The sequence below is a fragment of the Anas platyrhynchos genome, chromosome 13 (assembly GCF_047663525.1).
Source record: "Anas platyrhynchos isolate ZD024472 breed Pekin duck chromosome 13, IASCAAS_PekinDuck_T2T, whole genome shotgun sequence".
Classification (NCBI taxonomy): Eukaryota; Metazoa; Chordata; class Aves; order Anseriformes; family Anatidae; genus Anas; species Anas platyrhynchos.
The window spans coordinates 16,819,695-16,840,133 of NC_092599.1; the positions used below are offsets into that span (position 1 = coordinate 16,819,695).

The window sequence follows — 20,439 nt, forward strand, 5'->3', positions numbered from 1 at the left end:
TACAGATATATTGTCACGTATTGCCAAGCTTGGAGAGGCTGCTGCCAAAACTAAGCAGCCCCTTACAAGGATCTAGCTTACATTGGACCTTGCTTCAGTTTAGAGCCACTCAACCTGTAGGCCAAGAGTTTTGATAATGAAACTTTGCATTGTGGCTCTATAATTACACTTTATAACACTTTGATATCTAGGCAATACAAGAAAACCCAACTTTATGAACTCTGATTAAAAGCCGAATTGGGGTCACTCAGTCTGCAGCTGCACAGGTGCTGACTCTACACACATCCCCAACCAAAGAGCTCACCACTGTTATTTCTGCTAGGCCCATGTCTGCAGTTTGCATGGCACATATAAGATAATGAAAAGATAATTCACTTTATCTTTCAGTCAATCTAATTAATTTACCCTTTTCTGCCTTCTCTGTGTACAGTCCAATGCATGCTTTTAAAATGGTCAGGGTGTGGCCATCTTGACCAGCCTGTTTGCACTTGTCTTTTCTAGTTATCAATTTTATTCCCCCCGCCCAACTGGATTAATGATCTGCAAACTCTTGTATTCCAACTTCATTCTGGATATGATCTGATTACACAGCCCTTGATTCATTCAGTGAGGGTTCTTTTTTGGAGCTCTGCCTACAGTTATGAATTTGTACTTTAAATGAGTCGTTGCACGTCTCTGAGCATCACATAGAGTTCCATATGTCCCTTGCAAGACCAGAAATTTCATTCTGTTTCCAGTACCCAACATATACAGTTCCAAGTAAATAATCATGTTTTTATATTTGAACCTGTTAAGTAAAATATAGGGATGTACAATATAAGATTTTAAAAAAATTGTTGGCCAAATGGAAACATCTTTAACTGGAACTGTAAAGCTAACAGTTCCATCTCTGTGCCATTTTTTTCTCTGTCTCCAACTGTTGAGGCAGTGTAACTATTCAAAAAGGTTGCATTAAAGAAAGATAAGACAAAGAACATGTTTTAACATTTTACATTCAAATTGTTATTCTTGTACTTTGAGAAAGACTTAATGTTTTAACAGACATTAGGAACTGAAAACAGTGACTCTATAGGACATTATGTTTGGAAAATTAAATGTTAATTAAAAAGCACTGTAGCAATGAAACACTGCATGAATCACTTATTGTTTTTACAGACCTTGTTCAAAAAATGTGGATGATGTATACTTAAATGTATAAGGCAGTAATTTACATGTTTATAATGTTTTCATGCAGAACTGTACTTGGCAAATCTTAAAATAATAGCATTGGAAAATTTGAAAAAAAAAAAAGAACATAACACAAAATCAAAGTATTTACAATTTAGCTGTGTTTTGGGAAGGCGTAGAAGCATGGAAAGAGAACTGAAGAGGTCACTTCCATACAATTACCAGACAGTGTGATCTAGCAGCAGATGTGAAGGCTGAATATACATACATATATATATATATATACACACACATATATATATATATTCATTTATGTATATAAACTACCAGAAATACTTATTTTTATGACTGTATGCATGTGTGCTGTGACAAGAGGAAGCAAAGAGGTAAGGGTGAAAATACCTTTTTATTCCCCTACAGCTTGTCATCTAAATCAAAAGTAACAAGCTCTAAAATTTGTGGGGCTCCGCATGTCATAAAAGATTTGTAGTTTATTTTCAGCCTTTAGTGATTTGTACATTTAAGTATTTCCAAGATGAAGTGTAACGTCACTTGATTCAAGGGACGTTTTCCTTTTACCTCTAGGCCAATGCTAACGTATTCCAAGGTCAAGTGGAAAAGAGTTTGACAAATACGTGGTGATTTTGGGTGGCTTGCAGTTTGAACATCTTTGATCACCAAAGTTTTTGGAAGGCAAAAGAAGATATTTTTTTTTTCTGCTATTCAGTCAGTAGTTGAAATGCAGTGAAAAGAACACTGACTTGGCATGCAACTTGTGCAGCTTACCTGAATAAACTTTGTAATGGAAGACTAGGCTACCTTAGCTGATATGTATTTTCCTCAGTTTCCACGAACTAATCAGAAATCAGATAGAGTTGCAGTGGAAATTTCATTCCACTGCCTCCCCAGACTAATGTGTATTTAATGTTTTGGCTTCAGCTTAGAATGAGCTTTCACACTTGACTGAACAGTGTAGTACTGCCAATAATAGATAATTATTAGAGGTACCATAGCCACCCAAGGTGATTGGCAGTGTGAAATGGTGAGAACATGTTGTTGCCAAAACTGATGACTGCCAATTACAGTTGTGTGATTTAGAGACTGAAGGAATCTAACTTTCTGTTGTGCTGGGAATATGTCAGGCTCTGATTAGACACTCGAACATTTGACTCTTTATTAAGCATAACAGAAATTCAGTTTTTAGTGACATAGAAGTCAGCACATGAAGCAGCAAATTCATCTTCTATAACATCTCAAAGTAGGGGATGTTTCTTGAGAAAACTCATTACCTAGGGAGGAAAAAAATATGACAAGGAAAATTCTTCAGTAGAAAATGTGTTTTTCCTTTTTTTTTTTTTTTTTTTTTGTCTAGGCAGTTTAAACTAAATTCTTTTACAACAAGTACTCTCCTTGCTTTTTAGCCATAAGTATTAATAAAAATAAATGAGGTCTCATATTTGTTGCAAAGTTTGTCCTGACTAGTTTTAGTTTTTTTCTCCACCTCTGAAGATACAGGCTTTTCCTCTTTCTGCAGCTGCATATCAAATGAGTGAACTGAATCTCCAGATAAGCCCAGTTAATGCAACCCATGACCAAGAGGTCAAGAATCTATTAATGCTATTCTTCCTCCCTTCCCTGGTGTACCCAACTTGTAAGACTTAAACAGTAGTTTGCTTGTTGCTTTTCTCCATCCATGTTAGTAAGTTAAAAACTTTTTTTTTTCTTTTCTTTTTTTTCTTTTTTTTTTTTTTTAATTTTAAATGTATCAAAATGTGTGTAATTATAAGTCTGTTAAAATGTTTTCAAGAGGAAGTAATACCTTAACTCAAGGGAGAGTTGAAATATAATATTGTGTTATTGGGATACTGAATGGATGTTGGCCCTCATAACTTGACAATACTTTATTTAGGATAAATATTTAACCCCTTGAAGAAGAGGGCACAGTTCATAAAGAGGTTTTCTAGGATTTGATTTATTTTGTATGGTGTTCCATTAATTTATTTCATTCAAGACTGCCTGATGCTAAAGTAATACATAAAAATGGTGATCTGATCTTCAAACTTTCACCCTGTAGATTGACTCCCATTATAAAATTTGTCATACTGATATCTTATTACTTTTGAGATTCCATTTTCAGAATAATAAGGTCTATTTGAAAGAGAAAGCAGATCTTACAAATACTGCCTATTTTATATTCAGTTTAAAGTCATAGGAAGTTCTCAGTTACAACACAAACAAAAAACCAACCTATTTCATTTTTCCTGTTATGGCTCCTTGAAGCAATTGCAACAGTCTATCATTATAGCTGCCTCAATGAATTAAAAATCAAATTTGTATAATAACTGTAACAACCATCTACATTTTCTCCTAAGGTCAGTGTTAGTTTTATTTATTTCCTTTTTTTTTTTTTTTAATGTTTTAAACATAATCTAAAATTCTCTGTAATACGACCATAGACTCTTTCTCGAATTAAGTGAGGAAACAGCTCCTTCTAGTGGTTGGTGATCTGTTTCAGAAAATAAATTATTTATCCTGATGAGCAGTAACTTTTTTCTTCTTCTTTCTAGTTCCATGGGTTCAGATATGCTCTCATCTTACCAAACAAATGAGTCAGGATTTGCTTAATTTTGCAAATCTGATGTATTGTAATGAGTTTCTGAATATTTTTAAAATTCAAATATTGGGCATTTTTTTCTTCACAACTGTTTTTACAAGGTCTTAAGTAAAACATTAAATTGTTTTAATAATTGTTTCATCATTTTTTTAATAATTTCAAGCTGTTTCCAAGAACAGATAAGTAATACATAATTAATGAATCATTGCTTTTAAAATTGCTTCGTACAACTTTTCTTTCAGGAAAGAAACCTTGTGTTACGTGTAATTACTTAAATTCAGTTACCAATTCAAGCATTATGCACATACTAACAGCCAGGATTTTGAAATGTGTTATAAAGTGTTAAAGTTATACTTTAGAAATATTGTCTGATTGTAAATGTTCTTGATTGAAATGACTCGAGAGAAATCTTTGCTAAGATCACTGTTACCTGTGATTCTGATCTTGTATAGGCAATATAAGAACAGTCGTAGTAGGTCAGACCAAAGTCCATGTATTTCAGTATCCTGTCTCCAGCACTTGTGAGAAATGAAACCGCAGTAAATGACCTGACAACAGTTGTTTTTCTAGCAAATAAGTAACTTTCTAATTTGTCTCCACAGGACTCTCCTCTAAAAGCTGTACAGATGTTGTGGGTCAATCTGATTATGGACACCTTTGCCTCACTTGCTCTGGCCACTGAACCTCCAACAGAGGCTCTATTGCTAAGAAAGCCATATGGCAGGAACAAACCTCTCATATCCCGTACCATGATGAAGAATATTCTGGGCCATGCTGTTTATCAGCTCACTCTAATATTTACACTTCTTTTTGTTGGTAAGAAAGTTAGGCTTGTTGCTTGGTTTAGAAGTACCTAGACCATGTAGGCTGGCATGTCAGAATGCTTTCAATGTATCTTCTTAATGCACATATCCATAGTTAAAGAAATAGTAGGAGCAAACTGCTTAAAGGAATCAAGAACATTGGTGGTAACAGAAGAGACACAATAGAGGGATTTAGTCACTTCTCATACATTCTTCACATTGGGAAGGGCCTTTGAGATTTTATTCTCCTAGCAAAACATAGATTTGGGCTTAGGCAAAAGAGTGTGTTAAAACATACCACTGAAGATATGTTAAAACATAAATGACTACATTAGACTACATTTTAAACAGACTCTCTAGTCTGCTCCTCTCAAAAAAATCCAAATCCTAAAAAATCCAATTTCTTATTTCTATCCTGGTACTTCTGGACTTTTTTTTTTTTTTTTTTTTTTTTTTTTTTTTAGCTCTTGCTAGCAATGGATGCTTTTTATATTTTGTGTTTTTGAGAGAGAAGGGAAGGAGGGGAAATGTTATTTGTTGCAGGGAAGTGCAAGGCTAATAATAGTTTTCTAATGCTCCAAAATAATGAGTGAATTTGCCCGAAGGTCTGAGAATTTTATCAGTTGGGTATTGTTTTCTTGACAATATGTCACTGCTGCTGAATTGCATGTGTTTCATGTGTTTCAGATTTATTTTTTTGTCATTATATACAGACTTTCATATAAGCTGTAAATGTAAATCTATGGTTCTGAAAATCTTAGAAGTTTTTTGAGCTCTGTTTTAAAAACCTTGCTGCATCTCACCAATAACTGGCAGTTTGTTTGGAATGCTCAAAGGAGGTGATGGTCTGTTTACACTGGAACTATTTAAAACAAAATAATTGCCAGGTTTTGGAGAGAGATGGTCCCTAATATTGTGTATACATACATATATACAAATAACATTATAAGCTTACAGTATATTGTGAGGACATCTAGCAAGCCTAAGAAAACTCTAATGTTCAGATTCTCTAAAACAGGCATAGAAGGTCTTGGTAATTCATTTGATATCAATCTCGGAACAAAAATTTCTATGAACTTTCTGGGAATTTTAATGGCTTTTTGATGAGTATTATGATTTAAAATACTTTATACTGAACCGTGATGAAAAGAAAACCAGGATTTTCTGACCCTATCTTAATTACTTTTCTGTGTCTCTGGAAAACCCATGCAATACTTTGAAGGTCAGAGCCAAACCAATTTTCTCAAAGCCTAGGAAATAGAGCCTTTTTCTTTCTCGTCTCTAAGGTCAGTTTTGCAGTGAGATGATGTTCTAAACTCAGTATTTCAATAAATAAATTACAAATTAATGACTATTATTTCTGTTTTGATCGACTAATTCATCATCTTTTGTAGCATCATACTCTGCTATGCCAGTTAAGTGATGCAGTGCAATAACAAAAGGTTTAAGGATAGGTACTCACACTGAGGAAAGTATTGTTCATATTTTTGTGTTTGTGTGTTTATTGAATGAAAGCAAATAGATGCAATGATTGTGTGTGTAAAACAATGATATTTGCTTTCATTTGTTTTTTTCCTTTATGTTTGTATGTATTAAGGGGAGTGTTTTCCAATACTTAGTTATCTCCTTGGAGATGTATAATCTGCTTAAAAATCTCTGCTCTCTCACAATCTAACTTTTGTTACCTCATATTGGTTTAGTGATATATTTGTCGTATCATAATCTACTTTCTGCCAAAAGACTGTAAGCCAAATTCTTGCTTTGGAAGCATGCTCATTATTCCCAGTGACTTGAACATGAACTGCTCAAATATCCCAGGGCAAAACACTCACTGGCAGCTTAGCTGATGGAATTATGACGTCAGGGGAAAACCTCAGGAAACCTTTCTTCTTTTTTCAGAAATTCTGAGTACAGTGCTAGTGGGATAGCAGAAAAGCATTTAAGTTTTGATTTGCTTTTATTAGCAGAATTCTGGTTATGAAATTAGTAGTACTGTGGTAACCGTTACTCCCATTTTGTTTCATTCATTATTTACTCTTTTATATGAATGCAGCACCCTTACTTTAAGAAAACACCTCTTTCAATAGCTATGTTATCTGTAAACGTAGTGCATAACAAATGAGGCCCATCAGGTGTAGGTGTCTTTTCAAATATTAGCTCATCTTTACAATTACTCATGGTGATCCTCATGTTGTGGTTTCAAGGCAGACTTAGCAGAATGATCACAGCCAAATCTATTTAAAATCAGAGATGCCTGTGTTTTTATCATTAATATCCATGAATGCTTGTCACGAGTTACGGCATACTGGTTTAGCAAATAGGTTAAAAACTGTGTGATTGTTTTTAATTATTGTAGAAAATTGCAAGCATATCTCAGTGAGTCTGAAGCACTTAGTACTTCAGAAAGAATTGACTTGCAATAGTTACTGTTTGGTTTAAGGAAAAGCACTACTGAAAACTATTTGAGCAGGTATATTGAGTTAGTAGAAAACAGTTATCACTTGGCACGTGTTCTGCTCAGAAACTTCAGATGTCTTTGCTTACTAGACTTCAGAATTCTGCCTATGGACAGTAAGATCAGAAAGACATCTGGTAAAAGCAGAGCAAAGGAGACAACTAGCTAAAGCAAACAAAGGAAATATAAATTCCAATTTGATGTATTCTAGTGGAAATCTTTACTTTTGTCTTATAACTAGGTGAGAAAATGTTTAAGATTGACAGTGGGAGGAATGCACCACTCCACTCTCCTCCTTCAGAGCACTACACCATTATCTTCAACACCTTTGTCATGATGCAGCTTTTCAATGAAATCAACGCACGCAAAATCCATGGCGAGAGAAATGTCTTTGACGGAATCTTCAGAAATCCTATTTTTTGCACTATTGTACTGGGTACATTTGCTATTCAGGTAATGATTTGGGCAAGAATTAGTAAGTATGAAATAGATAAAATGGTTTTTTTTGTTGTTGTTTGTTTTTTTCTATGTATGTTTAATCTAAAAGCTGTAGAAGGCACAGATAAAAAACATCTGCTTTCACATACTATCACAATAAAACTGTGTGTAAATAATGGAAGATGTTAATGTGGTCAAACTAATACAACAAATTTTGATAATTATCACTACGTCAAATCTTATACTGATCTGTAGATATATTATAGCTGTCATAATTTATTGATTTTTTTTTGAAGAAATTATTAAATATTGTACTAATCAGTACTAGCAAAGTATTTTACATTAATTTACTACATGAATAGAAAAATTGTCCTGTAAATAGCTAATATTAATCCACTATTTTAAGGTAAAATGCCAAACAAATGCCAGCAAATAACCAAAAGTTATTTGATGTTTTTGTTAGTATTTCTTCTTGGTAGTAATTCTTCATGTCCATTTTGTAGGTTTGTTGGCCCAATCGTATGTGAACATAATTAAGGAAAGACAGACTTTTCCCAAACATTTGTAATTTTTCTTCCATAAAAACTCTAATTCCTCATTCTGCTCCAGTCTCCTTCCACTTGCTAGCGTCTATCCAGTACCTGACACCCTCTGACATTATCTTTCAGACCGCACAATTGATGCATTGAACTATTTCTGGGTTGACATTATTACTCAGTTCAGCATTGACATCCTGGAAATCATCAGTATTGGGACCTTTTTAATGAAAAGAGTAAGGAGAGTCATTTGAACCTGGACCATAGTTTAAAACAGAAAGGGGAGCCACTAAGTAAACCAAGTACTGGAGAAAGGCCACCAGCGTTTGGTGGTAGAATTTGATAGTAATGGTCTTTGACAGCTAGTTCAAAAGGGTGGGTTTACTAACCTAAGCCAGGATGCTTCTAGGAGAGGCCTGACAAATTCACAATCATCTCTAAATATTTTGTCATGGGAAATGTTTCATAACGTTTTTTCCTAGTTCTAGGCATTATTGCATTCAATTATCTGGCTGAAGAAAAAGCGTCATCTAGCTGCTAACCACATTTCTGACTCAGCTGCTGATGTTATTCACCCTTCCCTGCTCTCATAGTGGTTGAAGTATTTGTGTGGTACCATGTAACAATGTCAAATAACATATTAGGAATAGAAGATAACATTTTGATTTTGAATGCTCTTTAGATTCAGTCCAGTACACAACAGATTGTTAATAATATATTTGACTATTCTACTGGTGAAATATGTTGGAATCAAAGAGGCAGAGCTGTAAAGGATAAAATCTCAGGTAAAATGTTAATGACAAGGCCCTCCATCTACCCTTCTTGAAAGTATTTACCCAATCTCTTCTCTGCTTTTCCTTGTAGATAGTAATTGTCCAGTTTGGAGGAAAACCATTTAGCTGTTCTCCCCTGCAGCTTGACCAGTGGATGTGGTGTGTATTTATTGGATTAGGAGAACTTGTATGGGGCCAGGTAAGCATCCAGGATTATGCAGATTTCTGCTATTGTTTTTATAAACCAGTCAAAGATTGATTTTCACCCCAAATCACACACAAATGCTGTTTATAACCTACTATACTACTGTTTCTTTAAATTTCTCAAAACGTCACATTTGGCACACATTGAAATGTAGGTAGCTGTCTAATTGCATCAAAAATAGATACAATTTTTTGTTAATTTTTATATCTTTTCTCTCCATATGCAGGGTGTGCTGTCAGAAAGGTTGTCTTCAGTTAGTGTTTTGTGTGAAAGGCATTTGATTAATAACCTAGTCCTCTAGCCACAAAAAATGCGCTATAAACTTCCTAGCAATAGAGTACCCAATGTAGCATGTTCATGTTTGGCCATGGCAAATTTTTGAAAGTGGAAAGAGGTTCCAGTTCTGTGTTAAACCACTCCTGACAGAAACTGCTGTGTCCAGTTAATTCAATATACACCTGAACTGATCTCCATCTACTTTTGTAGGTGAAGGATGGAGGAGGGGATGAAAGAAAAAAAGGATTTTTTCCTAATACAGTTGCAGACAAGTGCAGATTAATTCATGTATAATTTATAAATTCTGCTAAAACCTGTGTCATCATAGCTGATATGAAAATATAGATGAAAAACCATCTATGAGATGGTGTCCATGTGATAATTAAATCTGTGTCTATGAGATAATTAAATAAGTTATGTGATTAGCTGTCTGGAAGTAATAGTACAGATACAACCATTGTTGTTAAAGTACTACGTTACTCTGTATGTACTAACCTGTATTGCAAAGGTAATAATACTACTATTTCTTCATCTTTGAATGCATTTAAATATCTTCGAGTTGATGTCACCTGACATATTTGGAAACATGAAAAATATGAAGTAATGTTTCACTTCTCAGATATAAAGATCAACGAGTTTGCTGCTATGAAGAAACAGCCAAGAAATTGCTGCTGCAATTGAATACTGCAATGATTTAGTGGAATTATAATGAGTAGATGCTAGCTGTCAAAAATGATTATATGTTTTCTTATGGAAAAAAAAATCACTACACAAGCTTTTTGGACAGTTGGACATCAGATTTTTTTTTTTTTTTTGCAAGAATTTACACAGCCATAACAGGTTTTAATGGTCCTAAAAATCACCATTATTACATTGTACTAATGTGGTTATTACCTCAAGATGGGATTTAAGTTACGAAGTTACAAGGGAAAAACATAAAATCAGTTTGATCATTCTTGGAAAGTAAAGTTTTGTTTTCTACAGACTGGAAAATGCCATCTTTGGGAGGGGGGAAAGGAAAGCACAGAAAGCCTATGAGTTTTATTAGATTGTTCAGCTGTGAAGAACTTCCCACAGCCTTTGATCAGAGTACTAGCTAGCTTCTGAATTTTGTTCTATGTAGTGATTGCATTACCATTGAAAATTAAGAATAGTTTCAGCAGCTGTTTTCAACTCAAAAATGGGTGGACATAATTGCAAGCCTTGTTATGAACACCTGGACATTTAATTAAAACTCATATTGGAACACCTCAGCAAATTAATCACTGAAAAGGCTACAGTTTTATGTGGAGGAAACAGAGTAAAAAAGTTTCCCTTGTGGTCAGTGTTCAGTGACCATAAAAGGAAAATACAAGGTAAAAATGTTTTATTTACATGATATACAGTCTGTGGTGAGTCCTTTCCATAAGGAGCTCTGCAGTAAGAGATGCTTCTTTTCCTTCAGGAGAGGCGCTTCCCCTCTTTTCAGGCTTTTCGCTACTATTCTAGGTTTATGCAGCACGTAATTTTTATATGCCTTCGCTCTGGAACGGTCTCCTGAATCTGGCATTCTTTTGATTCAGTATAACCAAATGATGTTAAACTTGGCACCTTTAAAAGTGATATAAGGTGTAAGGAATTTCTGGGCAGCAAAGCTGCAATGATTTGAGGAACACTGGTTACTAAAAGGTGGCCCCCACCACTTCTGAAAACAAGGTCTTTTTAAATTATGTCAAGTTGCATTCTCAAAATGATTGATTGCTATTGAAAATTGTAGTAGTTTTTCTGGGAATAATATTTAGTTCCTTAAGCTACATTCAGTCTACTGAGTCTGGCATTACTTGAATTGGGTTGGTGTTTGCAAATATGGAAAAAAATCACCAAACATAAAAACATATGAACATGCTAAGAAAAGAATTAGGACAGAATCTGTCAGCCTGTCTGAGAGAGGTCCTGAAGGAGGGCTCTGTTCTATCACACAGAATCTCTTCCAAGTATGGTTGTTTGTATATATCCTGTCTTGTAAGCACTTCATCCACATGAGGTTCATCAGATGTCGTATAAACATTCTCAAGTAGCTTCTTTCTGTAGAGTACTGGCATTATTTTTTTTTTGAAAGCTGGGAATCTGAAGCAGTTTCAGTAAGTATTGCAATGACTAGCACTTACCTTTTATTTTTTTCCTCCTGTTCTGTCTTTGCTCATGTCACACCAATTCATTACTTTTCCAAGCTCACATCATGTTTTTCAGCCCTAAAGTACATTTAAAAAAATGTTCCACAATAGTGTAGAAAATGAGTTTTGGACATTTAATTCTATCTTTAATAATAATATAATAAAATTGGAGTTGTGGTTCGTGAAATTCAAGGAGAATCTTAGCAAATTCAACATTTTTTTTTCATCCTGAAAATATACGGTGACTCTTCATATGTGTTTGCTATATATGTTCCAGCCTTCCAAAACTGTAAGATGCGTCTTCACCAACTTTTCTACAACTGTCTCATTCTTTCTTACCCAAGTCTTCAGTCTATTGGCAAAATTATTTCTCTGTCTTTTTTTCTAAATTGATTTTAAATCGTCCATGCAGTCTGTCTGCCTTCCTGGAGCGCTTTTGATGCTCTCATTTTCAGGATAACAGCTTAGCCTGTGCTATGCCTCATGTGCTCTGGACAATATCACATGCCAGAGGGCTGCAAAAATCAGTATCACAAACTGGATAAGACTTTCATCCACCAGACAGCAGCTTTTACTCAGCTATCAAATGTCCCATAGTTGTAGTTTCTCATCTGCAAAATTCTTTCCTGTTCCATCTGACTCCTCTTTTTTTTTTTTTTTTTTTTTCCCATGCATTTGGGCTTCAGAGATGTGATTGCTTTTTGCTGAAACAAAAACAAACAAAAAAAATAAAATGGCTGCACTTTTTTTAGGAAATGGGTATAATAGTTATTTTTGTAGGAGATTTTTTAAACATTCAGAATGTTCCAGGTAATATCTTGTTTAAATAGCCATCTGCTTGTATACGTATTAAAGCTGACAAAAGAAATCAGAACAGAGAGTGCTCAGGATAACAACACAGAAATGTATTCAAAATGATTGTGTTCAACACAGTCTGAATACACTATTTGCAAATTTTTAAGATTATTAGCCATCTCCTCTATTAATTAATTCCAGCGACCACTTCAGTGGCCAAACTGAATAAGGAGAGGGGCTGAGTTAAGCAGAATATTTAATTAATATATGTAAATATAAAATTAAACAGAATTAAGGACAGAGAATAAGACAGAATTCCACAAAAAGTCCAGTGTGAAGATATTCAAACCTATACCTTTAGAAAACTTGTTCCTGTTAAATGCTGAGAAAGCCGTTTTGATTTGACAAAATAAATAAAGGAAAGCTGATTACATGAGCAAATTTAGTGTGCAGAGATTTATAAGCATGCAATGCAACTCATTTTCAGCTCACGTTAATGGACATTAGACCACTTTCAATCATTAGAAATCCCCAAACACTAATTGCAAAAGTATCAATCTTGTTAAATTTCTTTTATATAATAACATTCAAATACTTATATCCCCCTTTATTTATTTATTTATTTATTTATTTATTTATTTATTTATTTTGAGGAAGGACATCACTTCTTTCTAGCTTTAAACTTGTTCCATAGCCATGTATTGCCAATGTGGTTTAACAATGCCAGTAATGGTGATTGTAACAGTAAATAAGGTGTTTTGGGCGGCTAAAATGGAGTTGGATAAATACAAAGTGCTATTATGAATATGCTTATAGTAGCTTTTCTGAAAGACTAGAGAACTCATTAACTCATTAAAATATCAGAGTTCTTTTGTAATTAGTAGCTTATAATGTTATTGAACGAGGTTTATGTTTTCAGCATCTTTTTATAATTTTAGGTCATTGCAACCATCCCAACAAGTAGGCTAAAGTTTTTAAAGGAGGCAGGGCGGCTTACTGAGAAGGAGGAGGTCCCTGAAGAAGAACTCAATGAAGATGTCGAAGAAATTGATCATGCAGAGAGAGAACTTCGACGTGGACAAATTCTCTGGTTCAGAGGCCTCAACAGAATCCAAACCCAGGTATGTTAAAAGTAAATGCCCCCACGGTCTAGAAATAATATATTTAATCTGTGATCAAGGCAAGATAACGTTATAGAAAACTACAGAGATGGTTATGTGTCAGAATGATGGTACTTGGAAATTGCTTTACTGATTTCAAAGGAGCAACCTGTGGAATAGTAAAATAGGCAAACTTTAAGAAGTATGTGTATAGTGGAAGTGAGGAGAATATAAAATGATAATATGCAAAAATAGGAATACTTTTTTTTTTGAGACTACTGCGGGCATAGTTTTTCTACTTCAGTGATAACAGCTGATAAAATAGCGCTACCTGGAAAATGATAGCTGTCACAATGGCTAGCAAAATGTTATAAAGGCCTTCTAAAACATGCCATTTTATTTTGTCAAAAATATGCTGTTCTCACTCATGCCATGACAGAGTAACTTATTGTTGGGTCTAAAGTGTAAAGCACCAGTTGATTTGAAAAAAAATAATAATCTTTTCTGTTCTGACAGTATCGTATATGTAGATCATGGTTAAAAGGAATTAATTTTCTTTCTTGCAAGGTCATGAAAAATCTGATTCTCAATTTATTTTAAGTAGCAAGGGCTCAAGCGTCTATTGGATGCTGAAACGTATGTGTTGGCTACTATGAATGATTTCTTAGATTTTTTTTTTTCTCATAACTTTTCCTAAATACAAAAATCCATGACATTTTTAAAGCAAAATGAAGGGATTCAGATAAATACTATACTAAATACTTGTACAGAGTCACAGTGCTAAATTTAGTGCAGTTTAGGCTCTTTGGTAAAATTTGTCTTGTAGTGCTAAAAAAAATATTTCAACTGTTATGCCTTTTTCATTGCAGTCAAGTAGCTTGTTTGATAGCGCTTTAGTCTTTCTAAGATTTGTGCTAGCTTGCAGAAGAGACCAACTTTGAAAGATACATATTCCCCATGATATCATGTGGTTCTGTGAATATTTTACATTCTCAATGTTTTACATTTGCTTACAAGAAAAAGAGGTGAATAATTAAGAAAACATTTTTTCTTTAAAGAATTGTTCCTTTAAGTAACTTTTATTACAGAAGATTTTGAGTTTGAGATTTTTGTCTTAACTAGAGATAGATGGTATTTTCTCTTTTTCCATCTACAAATTGATACTTTTTTTTTTTTTTCCCACCCTGGAGAAAAACTGCAGTCATATATTTTAGAAAAATGGGGGAAAGCAGTAAACTGAAGCTAGGATAGTTAGGTCTACTTGGTGCATCACAGGAAAGTGAGAAAGGCAAGAGGGTGAAATTAGAGATTAGGGTGTTAGAGAGAGTCTTTGGGTAAATTCCCAAGCTTCTGAGGTAAGTGATTAAACATGGATCTTCAGGGTTGTACGTCTTGACTCCTGTCTTGAGTCAGGAGCACTCATCAGTAGAGAAATTTCAAATTGTCACAGTTCCTCTCAGTTTAAAAGGTGACAAACAGGTGCCCAGGTAATGGTAAACATTATGGAAAGATGACCTCTAAATGTGCATTCTTTTCTTCCTGATTGGCTGTAGGAGGAGTATTGTCTGTTGGCATTTCTGTCAGGATGTCTTTCTGGTTGTGGTGAGTGCAAAGAACTACAAGCACACAAAAAAAAAAATTACATCCTTTCAATTCTTTTTCTAGTCTGAGAGGTAGTTTTTAGCTCTTCTGCATATCTTTGTCCACTTAATTCACAAACAAATTATTATTCTTTTACACTATTTAAAACAAAATGAAATTAATTACATTTCTTTGCTAACATCCATCTTCTCAGTCTCCATTCTGCTCTTAGTTGTAGAAATATCTTTGGTAGGATGCACTGTTTCCCCTTCTGCCAAGAGGCTCTGTGATTTTTTTCCTCATTTTTTTTTTGTTCAATGATGTTGATTTTTACATCCATTTCACATCTGTGGAATGCTAATGGAAAAAAGAAAATGGGCCAACACACTCAAAAAGAGTTCCAAAAGCAGCTACAAGATATCCACTGGAGAGTGATGAACTTATATGCAGGTCAAATTAGACCAATTGTTGGATGGACCTTGAGCGCATTTTGATGTGCTATGTGTTGTGGCCCATCCAAATGAATTCATACACTTGTACTACATTTCTCAGGAAGCCATCTAAAGAAGAGTTGATGGAAGAAGATGAGGATGTCTGTAGCATCCTTGGGGAGCTGGAGGATTTGCAAGAATCCTCTGATGCCTAATGCACTCCTGGAGATGCGGAAGAAGAAGGTAGAGCATCCCCTCACTTTATATATGTAAGAGGATGTCAGTTAAGATTAGGAATAAACAATAGACTGATGACTTGATTGATCATTCTGATCTCAGCAAGACTGGTTTCTACCATCACACACTTGTGCTGTATATTAGATCATGTTTATTTTTGGTTATTTGCTATTCAGTCATTACTGGACAGATAGCTACAGCATTCAACAAAAGCCTTAACTCCTAGGAAAGTTATAAAGAATCTACAGTAGCTTTTTTTTTCTTTTTTGTTTTTTCCTCTCTGTCCAGATAATTGACAGATCTCCTTTGTATTGTTCCAGTAAAACCTCATCCAAACTGGCAAAAGCTTTGCAGTAGTAAAGACTCTTTTTTTTCTTTTTCTTTTTTCTTCTTTCTTTGTTTCTTTACTCTCAAAACAAAGGTTTCAAACCTAGGCAACCAGAGAAAGAATTTCCATTGTTGACTCTTTATACTGAAACATCAGACATTTCTATTTTACACTCTACATGCAGAATTTACTTTAAAGAAAGGTGCATGAAAAACAAACATAACTGAGTTATAGAGATTGGCTATATATTTCTGATTTTTTTTTTTTTGGTCTACTTTTGTTCATTTAGATATCATTTAGATATCTTGTTGTCTTATAAATATACCTTGTGCTGTCTCTGCATGAATGCATACTGTCCTTCTCTGGATGGAAGAGTGGCTACTTAATAGACAGCTTTGTCAGAATAGCTTTCACAACTGACTCATCCTAGTTATGCAAGCTTCATAAGGATATAAAGCTCTTAAATTTCATAGAAGACAGGGCTTTTTAATCTCTGCTAGTTATCAGCACTGTTTTCCAAGTCTTTGCTGCAGTTCTCAAGAATTCTTTATTCTGAAGGAGTGGGAGAGTTAAGACTGATCATACCATCTGGGCAGATCTAATTATCTTTGAAAAGTTCCACAAATCCATTGCATCTTTTCAAACTGATTACCAAAAAGTTTATGTAGTTACCTTATATTTGAGTATGGAAAAATTGCGAAGAGCGGAGGTTCTAAAACTTTTCAAGATACATATCTTACTTTTTACAACACAGGGTCTGACTCTTTCCTCCCTCCCTATCATCCTGTAATTCAAAGTTTGTTTTATCTGCTTAAGGTGGGAAAAAATACGTAAAAATTCTCTAAATATAAGAAAAAGTATTAGAATAAAAGCAATACATAAATGAAAATACACAGGTGCCATGTTAATTGCTACAGAGATGCACAGAAATGCATTTAAAATTTTCAGAAATTCAAATGTCTAGGGACTGCTAATGAAAAAAGGAAGATGCCTGTTTAGACAGTCAAAAAATACAGAGGTGCTGTATTACATTTTCTTCCTCTTCCTCTCTGCATTAAAACTTTGTTCTTGAACAAATGCAAATGCCATAGCAATGAAAGTCAATCCCAGCAAGTTTTTTTTTTTGTTAGATAAAAAGAAAAAATATAGCACCTCTTTTTTATTTTTGTTTGTTTGTTTGTTTTTGTTTTTTCTCCCATTCTGCTGTTTAGCATTATGCAGAAAACATTTCAGGGGAGCAAAGTAAGTAGAATGGAAACTGTTATTTCATGCAGATTAAAGTTGAGTTTGCTTTACTAATACTAAAGCAAACTTCCAGAGATTGAACAAAGCAAAATTGTTATCGTTCTTCAAAAAATAAAATAAATATTTGTTGGAGATAAGGTGAATGATACCTGGATCCTGTTGACATTAATGACAACAGAAATGCTTGCGGAAATTCTGTTATATGTCAAGAGTCATAAAAAAGTTTTGGCATATCTGTCCTGTCAGGACTATTCTGTTAAGATCCAGCCCCAACCCCCCCTTTTTTTTTTAAACTGCTAATCACTGATATTTCAATTAACTGTATATACATTTGTTTAAAATATAGATCTTATAAATTATAGGACATAAAGAAAGATAAGAGAGGTGAAAAATATAGAACAGCATTTTTTTCTTCTACCTAAAGGCATGCAATCAAAACATGATTACATTCTTTGTTTTGTTAGACAATTTTCTAACTTTTTATGATGTGTGACTTAGCCTTTACCTTCTCATTTTTAGCAGCTTGAATTATTCTAAATAAATTCAGTCTTCTGTAATTACAAAAGCATCCTATTTTAAAATGCATTGTTTACTTATTTATTTGGATGAACTCTTTCTTCTTTGTTTTCTGATTTTGGAAGATAAACTCCTGGGCCAAGTTCTCCTCTTCTTCTTCCTTGGCTTTAGGCAGAACACAGCCCTGTATGTTCAGCCTTTAAGATTCTGAAAAGGTTGTCATCATCCCCCTGTAGATTCACTCAATGAAGATCTGTAGTTATATTTTTTTTCATGAGAAAGAGTAAATTACACACCTGTAATTCTTGTTCTCTGGAGAAACTATTAAATACAGATCTTCCCTTGTCTTTTCATTCATGCTTATACTAGGGTCTTTTCCTTTCAGTTAATTAGAAAGGCATTTATACATCTAAAAATGTCCTTTGGCTTAGGATTTATCATCTGTGTCTTCCACAGTGCACTTCATGCTCTCAGTGAGAGTCTTTAAAATCTTTCTTGAATGTTCTCTTTTGAAGAGTGCTCTGTCACCTATATCAGATCATGAAAACCCAGGATCTTTATCTAATTCTACTTTTGTACAGTGAACATTTCAGGTGAGTATTTAACATGCCTTCATATATAACCAATGGTTTGAACCATATGTTGTTATCTAGATGCCAATGATTCACTTGTACCCTCATTCCAGATGCTAACCCACCCCATATTGTATTTTTTAACTGTGATATTTGTATTGGACATGTAGGTCAAAATAAGTTTGCTGCAGGAACAGAGCAAAGCTGGAAAATGTTGTCATGACTGCTTAATACTGTAGCTATCAGGATGCACGTGAAATGCATGTTGTATTCCGGGCTCTCATTGGAAAACAATGGGTCAGTGAACAAAGCTGTTTCATGTTTATCTAGTAAATGTACAGTCAGATGATTGTACAGCAGTAACCTATGATCCCTTTTCCTGGGATCTTGATATGGTAATTTTCAAAAAAACCTGCAGGAAAATAAAGAATGAACTCTGAAGACTAAGATAATGGGAGGGGATGCATCCATATCACTAGATACGAAGCCATATTAATTTATTTATTCCTAGGACTGACCGCAGTAGAAAATGTTAGCAAAGTTATTATGATGTTTTCAACTTGGAGAATTTATGAGGGCTTGTACCATGGTTTGTGCTGTTGAAGTTGATAAATATACCACTTAACCTTTTCCCAACTACTTTCTAGGCTGTGTCTCTTCAGAAATCTGGGTTGCAAGATACAAATTTGGGAACAGTGGGTTTCTTCAAATAAGTGGTTGGGTGAATTCTTCTAGTGGGTTCTCATACTGTTTTGTTATGTTGTGGTGGCACTAATGGAACAAAGGATGTTTTGGTGTGTATGGATTTTAGTATATATTTATTCTTTGCTCCTATCTGCCAGTCTCTTATTTTACATACATTTGATACATAGGGTCTGCTTTTTATTAGGTTATACTGGTGGCACAGACAGTCTTGAAATACTTACTCCATTTTTTTTAACTCATCTTCTCAGTTAAGGACTAAAAGTACTCAGGAGGGTATTCATCACAGATACATGTAACACTGAGTGCAATATGCATATGGAAATAAGAAATTGAAAATAGTAAAGTAGAAAACTGCAATATTCAATTCAGTTCAACATCATTTTCTGTGTAATTTTAAGCACTGTATAAAGATAAAATAGTAATATTTTAATCTATAATTGTAATAGACTAGCGTTCATTATTACTGTTAAATTTACAAAAAACTTTCATTAAAGAAAAAGTCAGATAAAATATCAGAACACTTTCTATTTTATCAAGCTGACAACCCTGTTTTTTGTAGACAAAATGGATTCTTATTTGGAATATTTTTATAGGCTTTTGTTGTTGTTCCTATTAAGTAAATGAATTTTCTACTCTCTGGAAGAACACGTAAAGAGCAATAGCAAAGTAATTTTATTCTCAGTAGGAAAAAAGTGGAAGCTAGCTATTTCAAGTATGCCAGTTGTATTTAGTTTATTTACATATAAATAAAATGGTTTAAATTTTTAAGATTTTTATTTCAAATCTTCTCGTTGTTTAAACTGATGCAGCTCCACTGTCTCTGCTATGGAGCTGTTTCATTTAATCCAGGCAGAAAAATTCATATCTAAAAATATTATAAAAAGAACACTTAAAAAAAAAAAAAGTATTCAGTTGAAGTAAAACTGTGTGCACGGTTGATTTATTGTTTTTCATTATTATTCCTGTCAGTTTTGCAACTGTATCCATACTTTAAGCAACTTGTCTCATTCTTTCCTCCATTGCAGATCGAAGTAGTCAATACTTTCAAGAGTGGCACTTCCTTTCAGGGGGCTCTAAGGAGACAGTCCTCCGTCACAAGCCAGACCCAGGATGTAACCAATATTTCTAGCCCTAGTCACGTATCGTTATCCAATGCTCTTTCCTCTCCTACCAGCACATCTGCTGCTGCGGCTGGGCGTGAGTGTGTATTCTTAATGCATCAGACCTACAGAGATGCCAACTTATGTAGCAGTCATTTGAGACTGAACTACTTTGCCCTTTCCCACTTTGTCCTGTTATGTTTATTAGTTTATTACCCAGCTACACAAAACTGGATTACTTTGTGTACAGTAGATGCTCTCCATCATTTATTGCAGGTTACGTTAGGTATTGTTAGAGCAGGAATTTGTAGACATTTTTTATCCAGTTATGGAGACTTTATTTGAGGTTTCTGTGTTATGTTTTCCTGATGTCATTGTATATATTTTTCTTCTGCTTACAAAATACGTA

At 34.2% G+C, this 20,439-nt stretch overlaps 1 protein-coding gene across 25 annotated transcripts in view; it reads left to right on the forward strand.

Moving 5' to 3' along the window:
* Positions 1–20,439, forward strand: part of ATP2B2 (ATPase plasma membrane Ca2+ transporting 2) — a 420,614-nt gene that overhangs the window by 387,588 nt on the left and 12,587 nt on the right. For 13 of the 25 annotated variants that reach the window (XM_072044123.1, XM_027467734.3, XM_038185709.2 and 10 more), the window contains 5 exons: positions 4,384–4,597; positions 7,281–7,492; positions 8,878–8,985; positions 13,154–13,336; positions 19,956–20,042. In XM_072044123.1, coding sequence (XP_071900224.1) covers positions 4,384–4,597; positions 7,281–7,492; positions 8,878–8,985; positions 13,154–13,336; positions 19,956–20,042 — 804 coding nt within the window. Of the gene's footprint in view, positions 1–4,383; positions 4,598–7,280; positions 7,493–8,877; positions 8,986–13,153; positions 13,337–19,955; positions 20,128–20,439 lie in introns of all 25 variants that reach the window. The other 12 variants (XM_038185720.2, XM_072044126.1, XM_072044127.1 and 9 more) reach the window with 4 other exon arrangements.